This window comes from Scyliorhinus canicula, chromosome 5 (assembly GCF_902713615.1).
Source record: "Scyliorhinus canicula chromosome 5, sScyCan1.1, whole genome shotgun sequence".
NCBI lineage: Eukaryota > Metazoa > Chordata > Chondrichthyes > Carcharhiniformes > Scyliorhinidae > Scyliorhinus > Scyliorhinus canicula.
The window spans coordinates 191,818,784-191,832,116 of NC_052150.1; the positions used below are offsets into that span (position 1 = coordinate 191,818,784).

The window sequence follows — 13,333 nt, forward strand, 5'->3', positions numbered from 1 at the left end:
AGAATACAAACACAATACAAGCCCCCATTCCCCGACAGCTTCTTCCAGCCTGCCCCCAAAATAGAACATGCCCAACATCTCTTCGGCAAAAACAATTGATGCATACTGATAACCTTCTTTGTGTTCTATGTACACAGTGTGCTGTACTTTTTAATTGAGTAATATTTGTGACTTGTTTTTTTTTAGACAAATGACCATGGAATCAGTAGTTGAATCTCATCAAGATGGCAGTGTAACAGATTCTGCGACAGATAATGAATCTATGCAGTTACAAGCTCAGAATTCTCAGACTCAAATTCCCACCATGGCGCAGGTAATTCTGTAATATTTGCTGCACCAAAAAAGAAGGTTGAATTCTATAACTTTTTGGATGTGACGTTGTACATATCGAAAGTAATCCTGTTTTGATGGCAAATATGGAATTTATCCAGGTAATGAGAAAGACAATGTAATGAACAAGAGCCAATATATTAGAATTTCAGAGAATGGATTGACTCTATCTCCTATTTGACTTTTGTCACTTTTCTTCTCCCACACCAAACCTCTGAAGACCCTATTTTGTTCCATTACTCCAGTTCTCGCTTTATTTCACTTCTCACTCTAATGTTTTTGACTCTGTCTTGAATGTCTAGGAAGTACCCTGGCTAATGAGATGAGCAGTTATTGTGGTAAGCACTCTGGATAGATGGATGGAGAAACACGCTGCCACACTCGGATCTACTTTGGGAGTGCTGAAAAGCATTTGTACTGAATGGGTGGATGTTCTTAGTAGCTCTGAGGTCAGACAGGCAAGTGCATGGAAAAAGTGCATGGGCAAAATAAATAGTAGAATTGGAACAGTGCAGAGACCAAGAAGGGTTGAAAGACCGGAAAGGTTGCAGAACTAGGGGGGACAAGGTGATAGAAGGATTTTAACAGAAGGTTGTAATATTAAATTTGAAGTTTGTAAGGGGCGCCGATCAGGGAGGTGAAGAGGAAGTGGGAAGAGGAGCTGGGAGGAGAGCTGGAAATTGAACTGTGGGAAAAACCTTGAAGAGAGTCAATTCATCCTCGTTATGTGCCAGATAGCTTGATCCATTTCAAGGTGGTCCACAGGGCCCATATGACGGTAGCCCGGATGAGGAAGTGGAGGACAGATGTGGGCGGTGTGGGGGTAGCCTGGCGAACCATGTACATATGTTTTGGGCATGTCCGAAATTGAGGGGATTCTGGCAGGGATTTGTGGGCGTTATGTCAGAAGTCCTGGAAGGCATGGTAACTCCGAGTCCAGAACTGGCAATATTGATTTCCAGACCAGCAACACCTCAAACTTTTTTTTAAAGAAAGATCGGAAAATCCGGGTTCCAAGTGGGGAGGGAGGCTGATGTCCTGGCCTTCTCCTCCTTCTTGACCCGGAGAGGGATTTTGCTGGGATGGAGGGACTGGAGCCCCTGAAGTCAGGAGTGTGGGTGAGCAATATGGCAGGGTCTCAGTCTGGAAAAAAAATCAAGTTCGCTTCGCTTTGAGAGGATCAATTCAGGGGTTCGCCCAGAGATGGCAGCCATTCATCGATTTCTTTGAGGAAAATTGAACGGCAGCAGTCGGGGGGGGGGGGGGGGGGGGGGGGGGGGGAACAGGAGGCATGGCGATGTTAGATAAGGACAGGGAACTTAGTATATGGGTAATTAGGGGATAGGGCGGAGATAGTAGGGGACATTGTTTACTGTTTTTTGGGTGTTTTGCGTGTGTCGGCCCGCGCGGTTGTTGAAAAATGTTAATGTGTTAAACTGTGAAAATTACAAATGCTTCAATAAAGTATTTTCTTTAAAAAAAATTTGAGGTGTTGCTGGTCTGGAAATCAATGTAGGGAATTGGCTAATAAGTAGGAACTTGCAATTCTATGCCAATATGTTCATGTAATTTGTTTCACAAGAAAACACATTCTACTCTGAATGAACGTGGGTATAGGTTGACAAAAACATTATCTCTAGTTGATCAGGCTACAATAAAAATGAAAGGGATTTTATTTTAAACAGAAGTGGTCAAGAATATAAAAACCATGAGATGATGACGAGTATTGTTTTGTGTAAGCTACTAACTTGATCGAGTTTTTCGAGGAAGTGACGAAGATGATTAATGAAGGTAGTCCAGTGGATGTTGTCTCTATGGACTTCAGTAAGGGCTTTGACAATATCTCTAATGGCAGACTGGTACAGAAGGTGAAGTCACATGGGATCAGAGCTGGCTAGGTGGATACAGAACTGTAATAGAAGACAGAGGGTAGCAGTGGATGGGGGGCTTTTCTGAATGGAGGGCTGTGACTAGTGGTTTTCCATAGGGATCAGTGCCGGGACAGTTGCTGTTTGTAATATATATATATATATATATATAAATGATTTGGAGGAAAATGTCAGGTCTGATTAGTTAGTTTGCAGATGACACAAAGGCTGGTGGAAGTGTGGATAGCAATGTAGACTGTCATAGGGATACAGCAGGATACAGATTAGTTAGAGAATTTGATGGAGAGATAGCAAATGAAGTTTAATCTGGACAAATGTGTGATAATGCATTTTGGAAGGTCTAATACAGATGGTGAATATACAGTAAATGGCAGAACCCTTAAGCTTATTGACAGGCAGAGGCATCTGGGTGTACAGGTCCACATCACTGAAAGTGGCAACACAGGTGGAGAAGGTAGTCAAGAAGGCATACGGCATGCTTGCCTTCATTGGCTGGGGCACTGAGTATAAAAATTGGAAAGTCATGCTGCAGCTGTATAGAACCTTAGTTCGGCCACACTTGGCATACAGTGTTCAATTCTAGTCGCCACACTACCAGAAGGATATGGAGGCTTTGGAGAGGGTACAGAAGAGATTTACCAGGACGTTGCCTTGTATGGTGGGCATTAGCTATGAGGAGAGGTCGGTGCCTGGAACTCACTGCCGGAGGAGGTGGTGGAAGCAGGTATGATAGTGACGTTTAAGGGGTATCTTGACAAATAGAACATAGAACATACAGTGCAGAAGGAGGCCATTCGGCCCATTGAGTCTGCACCGACCCACTTAAGCCCTCACTTCCACCCTATCCCCGTAATCCAATAACCCCATCTGACCTTTTGGACACTAAGGGGCAATTTAGCATGGCCAATCCACCTAACCTGCACATCTTTCGACTGTGGGAGGAAACCGGAGTTCTCGGAGGAAACCCACGCAGACACAGGGAGACACAGGAGCAGCTGGGAAATGTTCTGACTGGAGTCCAGTTACTAGTGGTGTACCACAAGGATCTGTTTTGGGGCCACTGCTGTTTGTCATTTTTATAAATGACCTGGAGGAGGGCGTAGAAGGATGGGTGAGTAAATTTGCAGATGACACTAAAGTCGGTGGAGTTGTGGACAGTGCGGAAGGATGTTACAAGTTACAGACGGACATAGATAAGCTGCAGAGCTGGGCTGAGAGGTGGCAAATTGAGTTTAATGCAGAAAAGTGTGAGGTGATTCATTTTGGAAGGAATAACAGGAAGACAGAGTACTGGGCTAATGGTAAGATTCTTGGTAGTGTGGATGAGCAGAGAGATCTCGGTGTCCATGTACATAGATCCCTGAAAGTTGCCACCTAGGTTGAGAGGGTTGTTAAGAAGGCGTACGGTGTGTTAGCTTTTATTGGTAGAGGGATTGAGTTTCGGAGCCATGAGGTCATGTTGCAGCTGTACAAACTCTGATGTGGCCGCATTTGGAGTATTGCGTGCAATTCTGGTCGCCGCATTATAGGAAGGATGTCAAAGCATTGGAAAGGGTGCAGAGGAGATTTACCAGAATGTTGCCTGGTATGGAGGGAAGATCTTATGAGGAAAGGCTGAGGGACTTGAGGCTGTTTTCGTTAGAGAGAAGAAGGTTAAGAAGTGACTTAATTGAGGCATACAAGATGATCAGAGGATTAGATAGGGTGGACAGTGAGAGCCTTTTTCCTCGGATGGTGATGTCTAGCACGAGGGGACATAGCTTTAAATTGAGGGGAGATAGATATAGGACAGATGTCAGAGGTAGGTTATTTACTCAGAGAGTAGTAAGGGCGTGGAATGCCCTGCCTGCAACAGTAGTTGACTCGCCAACACTAAGGGCATTCAAATGGTCATTGGATAGACATATGGATGATAAGGGAATAGTGTAGATGGGCTTTAGAGAGGTTTCACAGGTCGGCACAACATCGAGGGCCGAAGGGCTTGTACTACGCTGTAATGTTCTATGTTCTGCACAGACAGTGACCCAGCGGGGAATTGAACCTGGGACCCTGGCGCTGTGAAGCTAGCCACTTGTGCTACCGTATTCAATACATGAATAGGATGGGAATAGAGGGATATGTGCGCCAGAAGTGTAGAAGGTTTTACGTTAGGCGGGCAGCATGTGGACGGGCACAGGAAGGGCCTGTTAATGTGCTGTACTGTTCTTTGTTCTTTGTACTAACACAGAAGTTTGTAAACAAGCTGGCCCCTTTTAGCTTACTGCGTGTGCATGACTTTGCAAACAAAAATGGTATTGTGCGGTTAAATACATTACCTGCGCAATTCAAAATAGTGTGAGGAAATGTTGATGATGAGTATATAAATTCTAAAGAAGGAATACTGTATGAAGTATTGGAGTTCACATTGTATGAAAGATATTGAGGGTTAAAGATGATCCAACACAGATTATTTTAGGTACTGCCTGGTATGAAAAAAAATCAAACTTGCAGAAAGATTTGAAACATTGGACGAGATTCTACGTTTGGGAGACGATCATTCTCTCACTGGAGGAGAATTGTTACCATTATGCGTTTCCCCTGGGAGTGCAAATCGGGAAGCAATTCACTATTCCTCGCCATGCAATTTTATGCATGGTGAAGAATATGAGGGAATCCCGCTTTTGGGCCGCTGTTTTGAGTGGATGGCCTGATAGCAAAGTCCGTGGCTTGTCACCCCGCACCATGGAGCAGCACCCCACGCCCAAATTGCCTGGGTGCATTCCAATCACTAAGTGCATTCCAATCACTCTTTCATGTGGTTGATGTTGGAGGGGGATTTTCTGAGATGAGACCCCTTAAAACCGGATAGCTAGGATAGAGGATTGAAACTAATCAGAGAAAGTACACCCAATAATCATTATTAACCATTAAACATGTATTCTTAGAACATAGCAGTGACAAGCATTTAAACTCTTCTAAAAGCAGTAGCCGCAATGTGTGATGGGATTTAAGCCAGCTATCTTGCACATGTTCTTAAGACAGACAGAATCAGACAGAAATAATGTGGGCAGCAATAATATAGCCAGCTCAATAAGCAGTTCTTATCAGTAGCCCCAACATCCTGTGCTCAGATAAACCAGAACCAGCTTCAACATCCTGCGCCCAGACAAACAATGATACAGGCTGGAACCACTGAGATAAGGGAAAATGGGAGTAGGCGAGAACAAGAGGTAGCGATACAAGCAAACTGGAAAGCAACAGGTGGCCAGGGAACAGGATGGGGTTAAATCATGAGCTGATCACACAGTCACCATGCTGCCTGAAGTAAAATTCATTGGTCAAGGTAAAATCAACAGCTAGAAGGATTGGATCGAGTCCAACTGGGATGGGCTGCTGAATTTTGGAAATTGTATCACTGTTGCATCTGAAACACTGTAAAGTAGAGTGGTTTTGGCATTTATCCAAATCACTCTCCCTCGTTGATGTTACCGCAGGTCTTTGTGTTTAGCTGAGCCTAATTAAGAGGTGCCTAACTGAGAGGGAGCCTAATTAATAATGTGGTCAGCAATAATATAGCCAGCTCAATACTCAGTCCCTGAAAATGCCCCTACAGCTGTTTGTAAACATTGAGGTTTCAGCACTTAGTCATTCATCCATGAAGGGAGAAGAATGAATCAAGGCTGCACTTTTTTTGTGAACCTATCAATCACAGCCCACTACTAGAAATGAATGAATGGCTTTCAGCTAATGGATCTGAAGGAATGTTCCAGGAATGGACAGGTGGAGCTTCGAGGTATGTGTTACCTGGAATTTTGTTCACTACCCCTGTCTGAACTGCTCTCCAGCTTTCAGCGGGGTCCCTTTAGTCCGGGGGTCCCTGTGGAACGTCCCTTTAGTTAGGAGGTCCTGGGGTGCCCCTTCAATTAGGGGGTCTCTGTGGGCGGGTCCTTTAGCTAGGAGGTTTCTATGGGAGTTCTTTGATTCGGAGATCCGGGGGAAGGAGGGTCTCCCTATTAAGAGGGTTTCCTGGGGTGTTCTCCCATTTTGGGGTCTCGGGGTGGGAGTGAGAGGGGTGGGCAGGCAGTGCATTGTGGGGGGGGGGTGGGGGGTGGCCCTCGGATGAACTTTGGGGGCAACTACCCCTGTCTGAACTGCTCTCCAGCTTTCAGCGGGGTCCCTTTAGTCCGGGGGTCCCTGTGGGACGCCCCTTTAGTTAGGAGGTCCTGGGGTGCCCCTTCAATTAGGGGGTCTCTGTGGGCGGGTCCTTTAGCTAGGAGGTTTCTATGGGAGTTCTTTGATTCGGAGATCCGGGGGGAGGAGGGTCTCCCTATTAAGAGGGTTTCCTGGGGTGTTCTCCCATTTTGGGGTCTTGGGGTGGGAGTGAGAGGGGTGGGCAGGCAGTGCATTGTGGGGGGTGGGGGTGGGGGGTGGCCCTCGGATGAACTTTGGGGGCAACTACCCCTGTCTGAACTGCTCTCCAGCTTTCAGCGGGGTCCCTTTAGTCCGGGGGTCCCTGTGGGACGCCCCTTTAGTTAGGAGGTCCTGGGGTGCCCCTTCAATTAGGGGGTCTCTGTGGGCGGGTCCTTTAGCTAGGAGGTTTCTATGGGAGTTCTTTGATTCGGAGATCCGGGGGGGAGGAGGGTCTCCCTATTAAGGGGGTTTCCTGTGGTGTTCTCCCATTTTGGGGTCTCGGGGTGGGAGTGAGAGGGGTGGGCAGGCAGTGCATTGTGGGGGGGGGGTGGAGGGTGGCCCTCGGATGAACTTTGGGGGCAACTATCTTAAGGACTTACCCTCTTTATTTAACCACAGCGAGGTCCACCACATCAGGCTCACATTTCGCGAGACCTGTAGTAATCCCCGCCCACGTGATTCCCGATCCAGGGGACCGGAGAATCAAGGCGGGCCAGAGAATAGTATCCCGGGTCCTCTAAATGGATGCGAAGAGTCATTAAGAACTATTTGCATTCATTTACACCAGACTCCTAAATGACCCTCTTATTGACTGACCTGATTAACACTACACCCCTGTATGCTTCACCCGATGCATACGAGTATTCTCTGGAGTACAAACCAGGATCCCAGATAGGGAATGCCGACGCACTGAGCCGATTGCCTTTATCGACCGGCCCCATGCCGACCCCCACGACTGGTGAGGTGGTTGAGAGACTTGCACAATGGGCATCCAGGTGTGAACAAAATGAAAATGTTGGCCCGGAGTTATGTCTGATGGCCAGGCCTCGACACCGACATTGAGAAGGTGGCCCAAAACTGCTCCATTTGCCAGGAGCATCAGAAGCTTCCGCCAGCTGTGCCCCTACATCACTGGGAATGGCCAGGGCGGCCTTGGGCGCGTTTGCATGCGGATTTCGCCGGCCCTTTTCAAGGATCCATGTTCCTTCTATTAATCAACGCCCAGTCTAAATGGCTAGAGGTGCATAAGATGGTAGGCACAACGTCCTGCGCAACAATCAAGAAGATGCGTATGTCTTTCAGTACGCATGGTCTCCCCGAGGTACTGGTCACGGACAACGGCACTCCGTTCACAAGTGAGGAGTTTGCGATGTTCATGAAGATGAACGGCATACGCCATATCCGCACTGCCCCTTATCACCCGGCTTCAAATGGGTTGGCGGAGCGCGCAGTGCAGACATTCAAACAAGGCCTAAAGAAGCAGTCTTCTGGGTCGATGGACACGAGACTGGCTCGTTTTTTGTTTTCATATAGGACTACCCCCCCCATGCGGTGACTCGGGTAGCTCCTGCAGAACTCCTAATGGGCCGGAGACTTTGCACCCACTTTAGCATGGCCTCCCGGACATTAGCGCAAAAGTACGTCACAAACAAGAACGGCAGGAACATGGTTTTTCTCGGCATCGGCCGATTCGGCAGTTTGCACCCGGTGACCCAGTGTTTGTTCGGAATTTTGCTGGTGGTGCCCAGTGGGTCCCTGGCGTAATCTTTCACCAAACGGGCCTATCTCTTACCAGGTGCAAGCCCAGGGTCGTCTCCAGCGCAAACATGTAGACCATGTTCAGTCCAGGAGACTATTCCTTCCAAAGATTCCCCGCCCAGGAGCTCATTTCTACAGTCACAGAGACCAGACACAACGGAAAGTATTCCTCACAACCTGCCTCTGGTGCCTCACTCAAGGCCTGCGCAGGTCGTGACAGAACCACGTGGAGATAGAGTCGCCGAGATGACAGAGGCAGCAGACTCTGACTCCGAGATGGAGACACAAGACTCCTCAGAGGGGGAATCTTCGGGCCCACGGGCCATGGATGTACAACCGTTACGCCGTTCGTCACGGAAGCGCCGTTCTCCGTCTCGTTACACGCCGCCCGATCCAGCGCCTCGTGCAAATGGTGTCCGGCCTGCGGCAAAACGAGTCCGATGCCCTCCTTCTCCAGTATCTTTGGTGGATTCCTTGGACTTTGGGGGGGGGGGGGGGGGGGGGAGGGATGTTATAACCTGCCTGCGTACCACTGGCTGGGGACTAATGACAATCCCACAATCCAATGGGAGTATGAGCTTCCCCAATGAGGGGGGCGGAGAAATCATTAGCAGACTCCCTGCATAAATAGAGCTGGCCAGTTTGGAACCAGCAGAGAGAGAGAGTGAGCAGCAAGGGAAGTTGCTGCTGCTGTTGTATATATATGTTATTGTAAATAAATGTTATTTCTTTGTGTAGTAATCCACGGGAGGCAGGAGTTCCATCACCACACCAATATTTATTTACAATAACGATATTACAGGAGCAGCTACAAACAGTGCTGCTAGCAGTCCAGTCAACTTAAGACTGCTCACAAAGCCTACACAGGTGATTATATGGGCCCCCTCAATGAGCTATCATTGAGGGAGCTCATACTCCAATTGGCCAACCAATTAAGCCAATTGGAGTTCATTACACCCCTCCCCCCCAAGGTCTGAGGAATTCCTGCCAGCTGGCATTCCTCTGAGCTTCTTCCTGCTCCTCATGTCTGGGTCTGTCACCTCTGTGTCGTCCGCCGGGTAGTTCTCTGAAGTGGGCGGGGTGTACCTTATAGGTGCCTGTCTTTTCCTTGACGACCGCCTTGGAAGTTGTTCTTCCTCCTCCTCGGGGAGAGGTGTCGCGGCGGCCTCGTCGAGTGTGTCCATCTCCGACTCTGATGACTGGATGACGGGGTCTGGAAAAATTGCTCGGGGCTGGGATGTGGGTATCCTTTCCGTCTGGGCTATCCCAGCTTGAGGCGGTCCTGCTTCGCCTGCCTCCAGGTGTGGTTCCGCTGCCCTTATTTGGTCTAGGTGTTTCTTCAGCACCTTACCTCCTATTGAAACCTCATAGGATATGGGCCCTGTTTGGGACTCTACCGTGCTCCACGTTAGTCCATTCCCATAATTCTTGACCCAAACCGGTGCCCCCACCTGGAAATGTCTCTGCTGCCGACTATTATCATGCCCCCTGCGTTGGGCCTCCTGTTGTTTCTCTACTTTCCCCGTTAAATTTGGGAAAAGGAGACTCAGCCTCGAACGCAGCCGCCTTCCCATTAAGAGTTCAGCTGGCGGTATGCCCGTTGTGGAATACGGTGTGGTCCTGGAATCAAACAGCCAGCGGGAGAGCTTTGTGTCTATTGACGCTGCCGGCTGCTTCTTGAGTCCCGCTTTAAGTGTCTGGACTGCTCTCTCTGCCAGGCCGTTGGTCGCTGGATGGTAAGGGGCCGTTTTGATGTGACGGACTCCGTTTTCCTTCAGGAATTTTCCAAATTCCCCACTTGTGAATGCCGTTCCATTGTCAGACACCAATACCTCCGGAAGTCCATGTGTTGCAAACGAGGCTCCGGAAGTCCATGTGTTGCAAACAAGGCACTGAGCTTTTCAATTGTCGATGCTGTGCTTGCCGTGTTTACCCAGTGGACGTCCAACCATTTGGAGTGGGCGTCCACTATCACCAAAAACATTGAGCCCATGAAAGGGCCAGCGTGGTCAATATGCAGGCAGGTCTACGGTCTGCCTGGCCATGCCCACGGGTGCAATGGCGCAGTTGGTGGCACTCTTTGTCCCTGTTGGCACTCCTGGCACCGACATACCAAGGCTGCTATGTCTGTGTCCAAACCTGGCCACCAAACGTAGCTTCGAGCTAGAATCTTCATTTTAGACACCCCTGGGTGTCTGTGATGTAACTCAGTTAAGATTGCCTGACGGCCCTGAGCTGGGACGATTACCCGGGCTCCCCATAACAGGATACCGTCTTCTACGGTTATTTGGTCCCTTCTGCTCCAGTATGGGTGCATCTGGGGCTCCACTGGTCTTTCCAGTTCCCCTGTTAGCAGTAAATGCTTCATCTTGGCTAAAACTGGGTCTTTTTGCGTCCACAACCGAATATGTTGTGCGTCTACTGGTAGGGTGTCCAAAAGATTTAGAGTCATTACTGTCTCCTCTACTTTTGGTATTTGCGGTGGAGTGTCCAGGAGGGAAAGTCTGCTCAAAGCATCTGCATGTGCTACTCGCATTCCCGGTCTGTGCTCCAGAACGTATCTATATGCTGCCAGTAGCAACGCCCAGCGTTGGATTCTAGCTGATGCAATCAGGGGTATTGACTTGTCTTCTTTTAATAACCCTAATAACGGCTTATGGTCCGTCACTATGGTGAATTTCCGCCCGTACAGATACTGGTGAGATTTCTTTACTGCGAATATCACCGCCAGTCCTTCCTTCTCGATTTGGGCGTACCTCCTCTCAGCCATCGCCAAGGTCCTCGAAGCATAGGCTATTGGCCGTTCTTCCCCATTCCTTCCTCTATGGGCTAAGACGGCTCCTACCCCGTAGGGGGATGCATCACAAGTGACCACCAACTCCTTCCTTGGGTCATAATGCTCTAGGACATTTTCAGATGACAGCTGTTCCTTAATGTCCCTAAATGCTTGGTTTTGGCGGGTGGACCATTTCCATTCTTGCCCCTTTTTTAGTAGCTGGTGGAGGGGTTCTAGGATGGACGCCCTATTTTCAATAAATTTTCCATAATAGGTTACCAACCCTCGACATGATCGTAACTCCTGGACCATTGTGGGAGCTGGGGCTTCTTCTATTGCCCTTACTCTGTCTTCTAATGGATGTAAGCCTGACTCGTCTACTTTATATCCCAGGTACGTCACTTGTGGGGCCAGAAAAACACATTTTTCCCTTTTTAGCCGTCCGCCTGCCTTTGCGAAACGCCTGAGCACTTCCTCCAGGTTCCTTAAGTGTTCCCTGTTTGTCCTACCCGTGATTAAGACATCGTCCAAATAAATCGCCACCAGCGGTAGTCCCTGCAGAATATTTTCCATCGTACGCTGGAATATAGCGCAGGCTGATGACACTCCAAAAGATAGCCGTGTATAACGAAAAAGGCCCTTCAGGGTGTTGATCGTAGCGAACGTCTGGGAGCCCTTGTCCAGTTTTAACTGCAGATAGGCGTGGCTCATGTCTAGTTTCGTGAACAAAAGCCCACCTGCCAATTTGGCATATAGGTTGTCTATTTTCGGGATTGGGTATTTGTCCAGCAGTGCGTATTTGTTTACTGTCTGTTTGAAATCTCCACAGAGACGTATCGAGCCATCTGGCTTCAAAATTGGTACCGCCGGCGCTGCCCATTCCGAGAACTGTACTGGTCTGATAATGCCGTCGCGCCGTAACCTTTCTATTTCGTCATCTACTTTCTTCCTTAATGCAAAAGGTACCGGCCTGGCCTTACAAAATTTCGGAAGGGCTTCTGGGTCCACGTGCAAAGTTGCTTTGGCGCCTATGATTTCCCCCAAACCTTCCTGGAAGACCTCCGGGTATTTTTGGAGTACTCCACTCAACTGCCCGCTTCCACTCTGGAAAATCTTCATCCAATCTAATTTTAGGTCTTTCAGCCAGTTCCGTCCAATTAAGCTCGGTCCGGAGCCCTCTGCTATCGTCAACGGTAATCTGAGCAATTATTTCTCATATTCCACAGGTACTGAGTTGTGCCTAGAACTTTCAGGGGTTCCCCCGTGTAGGTTTTAAGTTTTGTCGATGTTTTTGTTAGGGTTAGTGGCTGGAGTCCATCTTTGATTTTTCTAAATGCTGTCACTCCCATTACTGATACGGCCGCACCCATGTCTATTTCCATTATTGTCGGCCGCCCGTTCACCCGTGGGGTAATCCTAATGGGTTCTGCTTTCTTCGTTGTAATATTATATAATTGTTCCCCTTCGGAGGAGGATGTGGCGTCTAGGTTGTGTACTTCCCTGCGTCCCCACCTGCTATTTCTCTTTTGCCACCTCCTTCTCGGGTTTCTGTCGTTGTTACCCCACTCTGTCTGGTGCCAGAAACGGTCCTTCTCTGTTGGGGGAGCCTCAGCCGGTACTTCCCTCTGTCTCCAGTTAGTCCTGGCAGACTTGGGGGCAGTTCTGGGGTTTTCCTTTTTCCCTCTATTCCTCAGGTTTTTCCTGAGAGTGGCTATCTGGTAGTAGGACCCGTTGTGGTAGTCCCTCTCACAGGTATCTACCTCCATTGGCGTGCCATGTAGTTCCTGCACCCCACTTGCTGCCTTTTCTAGGGACAGTGCGAGCTGTAATGCCTGCCTGCAGTCTAGCTCCGTTTCCGCCAACAGGCGTTTATTGTGAGGTCGTTTATACCACACACTAACCGGTCCCGAAGCATTTCATTTAGTGTCGGGCCGAACTCACATTTTTCCGCCAGCCTTCCCAGGCGGGTCAAGAAATGCGCGACTGACTCCCTGTCTTCCCGCTTCGCTGTGTAGAATCTGTACCTACGCAAAATGAGGGGTGGTTTTGGGTCGTAGTGCTCTTTCAGCAATTCCGTTACTTCTTGGAAAGTTTTCGTGTCCGGCGCATCGGGATAAGTCAGACTACGTATAACGGCGAAAGCGGAGGGTCCGCACGCCGACAGCAGGATAAGCCGTCTCCTTTCGTCCGTCAGTATATCATTTGCCCCGAAGAAGTAACGCATTCTCTCCACATACTGGGACCAGTCCTCAATAGCCGGGTCGAATGCCTCTAACCTCCCAAAAAACGGCATTTTTAAAACGGCAAGACTTACCCTCCGAGTGCGGCAGCTGGTCTCCGCAAAATTCGTAGTTTACCTCGTCGCCACTGTAGTAATCCACGGGAGGCAGGAGTTCCGTCACCACACCAA

At 48.8% G+C, this 13,333-nt stretch overlaps 1 protein-coding gene across 3 annotated transcripts in view; it reads left to right on the plus strand.

Annotated features, from left to right (window-relative positions):
- LOC119966503 (cAMP-responsive element modulator-like) overlaps positions 1-13,333 on the plus strand; it is a 191,265-nt gene that overhangs the window by 65,324 nt on the left and 112,608 nt on the right. For all 3 annotated transcript variants that reach the window (XM_038798300.1, XM_038798301.1, XM_038798302.1), the window contains exon 3: positions 187-313. In XM_038798300.1, coding sequence (XP_038654228.1) covers positions 191-313 — 123 coding nt within the window. In that variant the 5' untranslated portion in view covers positions 187-190. The remainder of the gene's footprint in view (positions 1-186; positions 314-13,333) is intronic.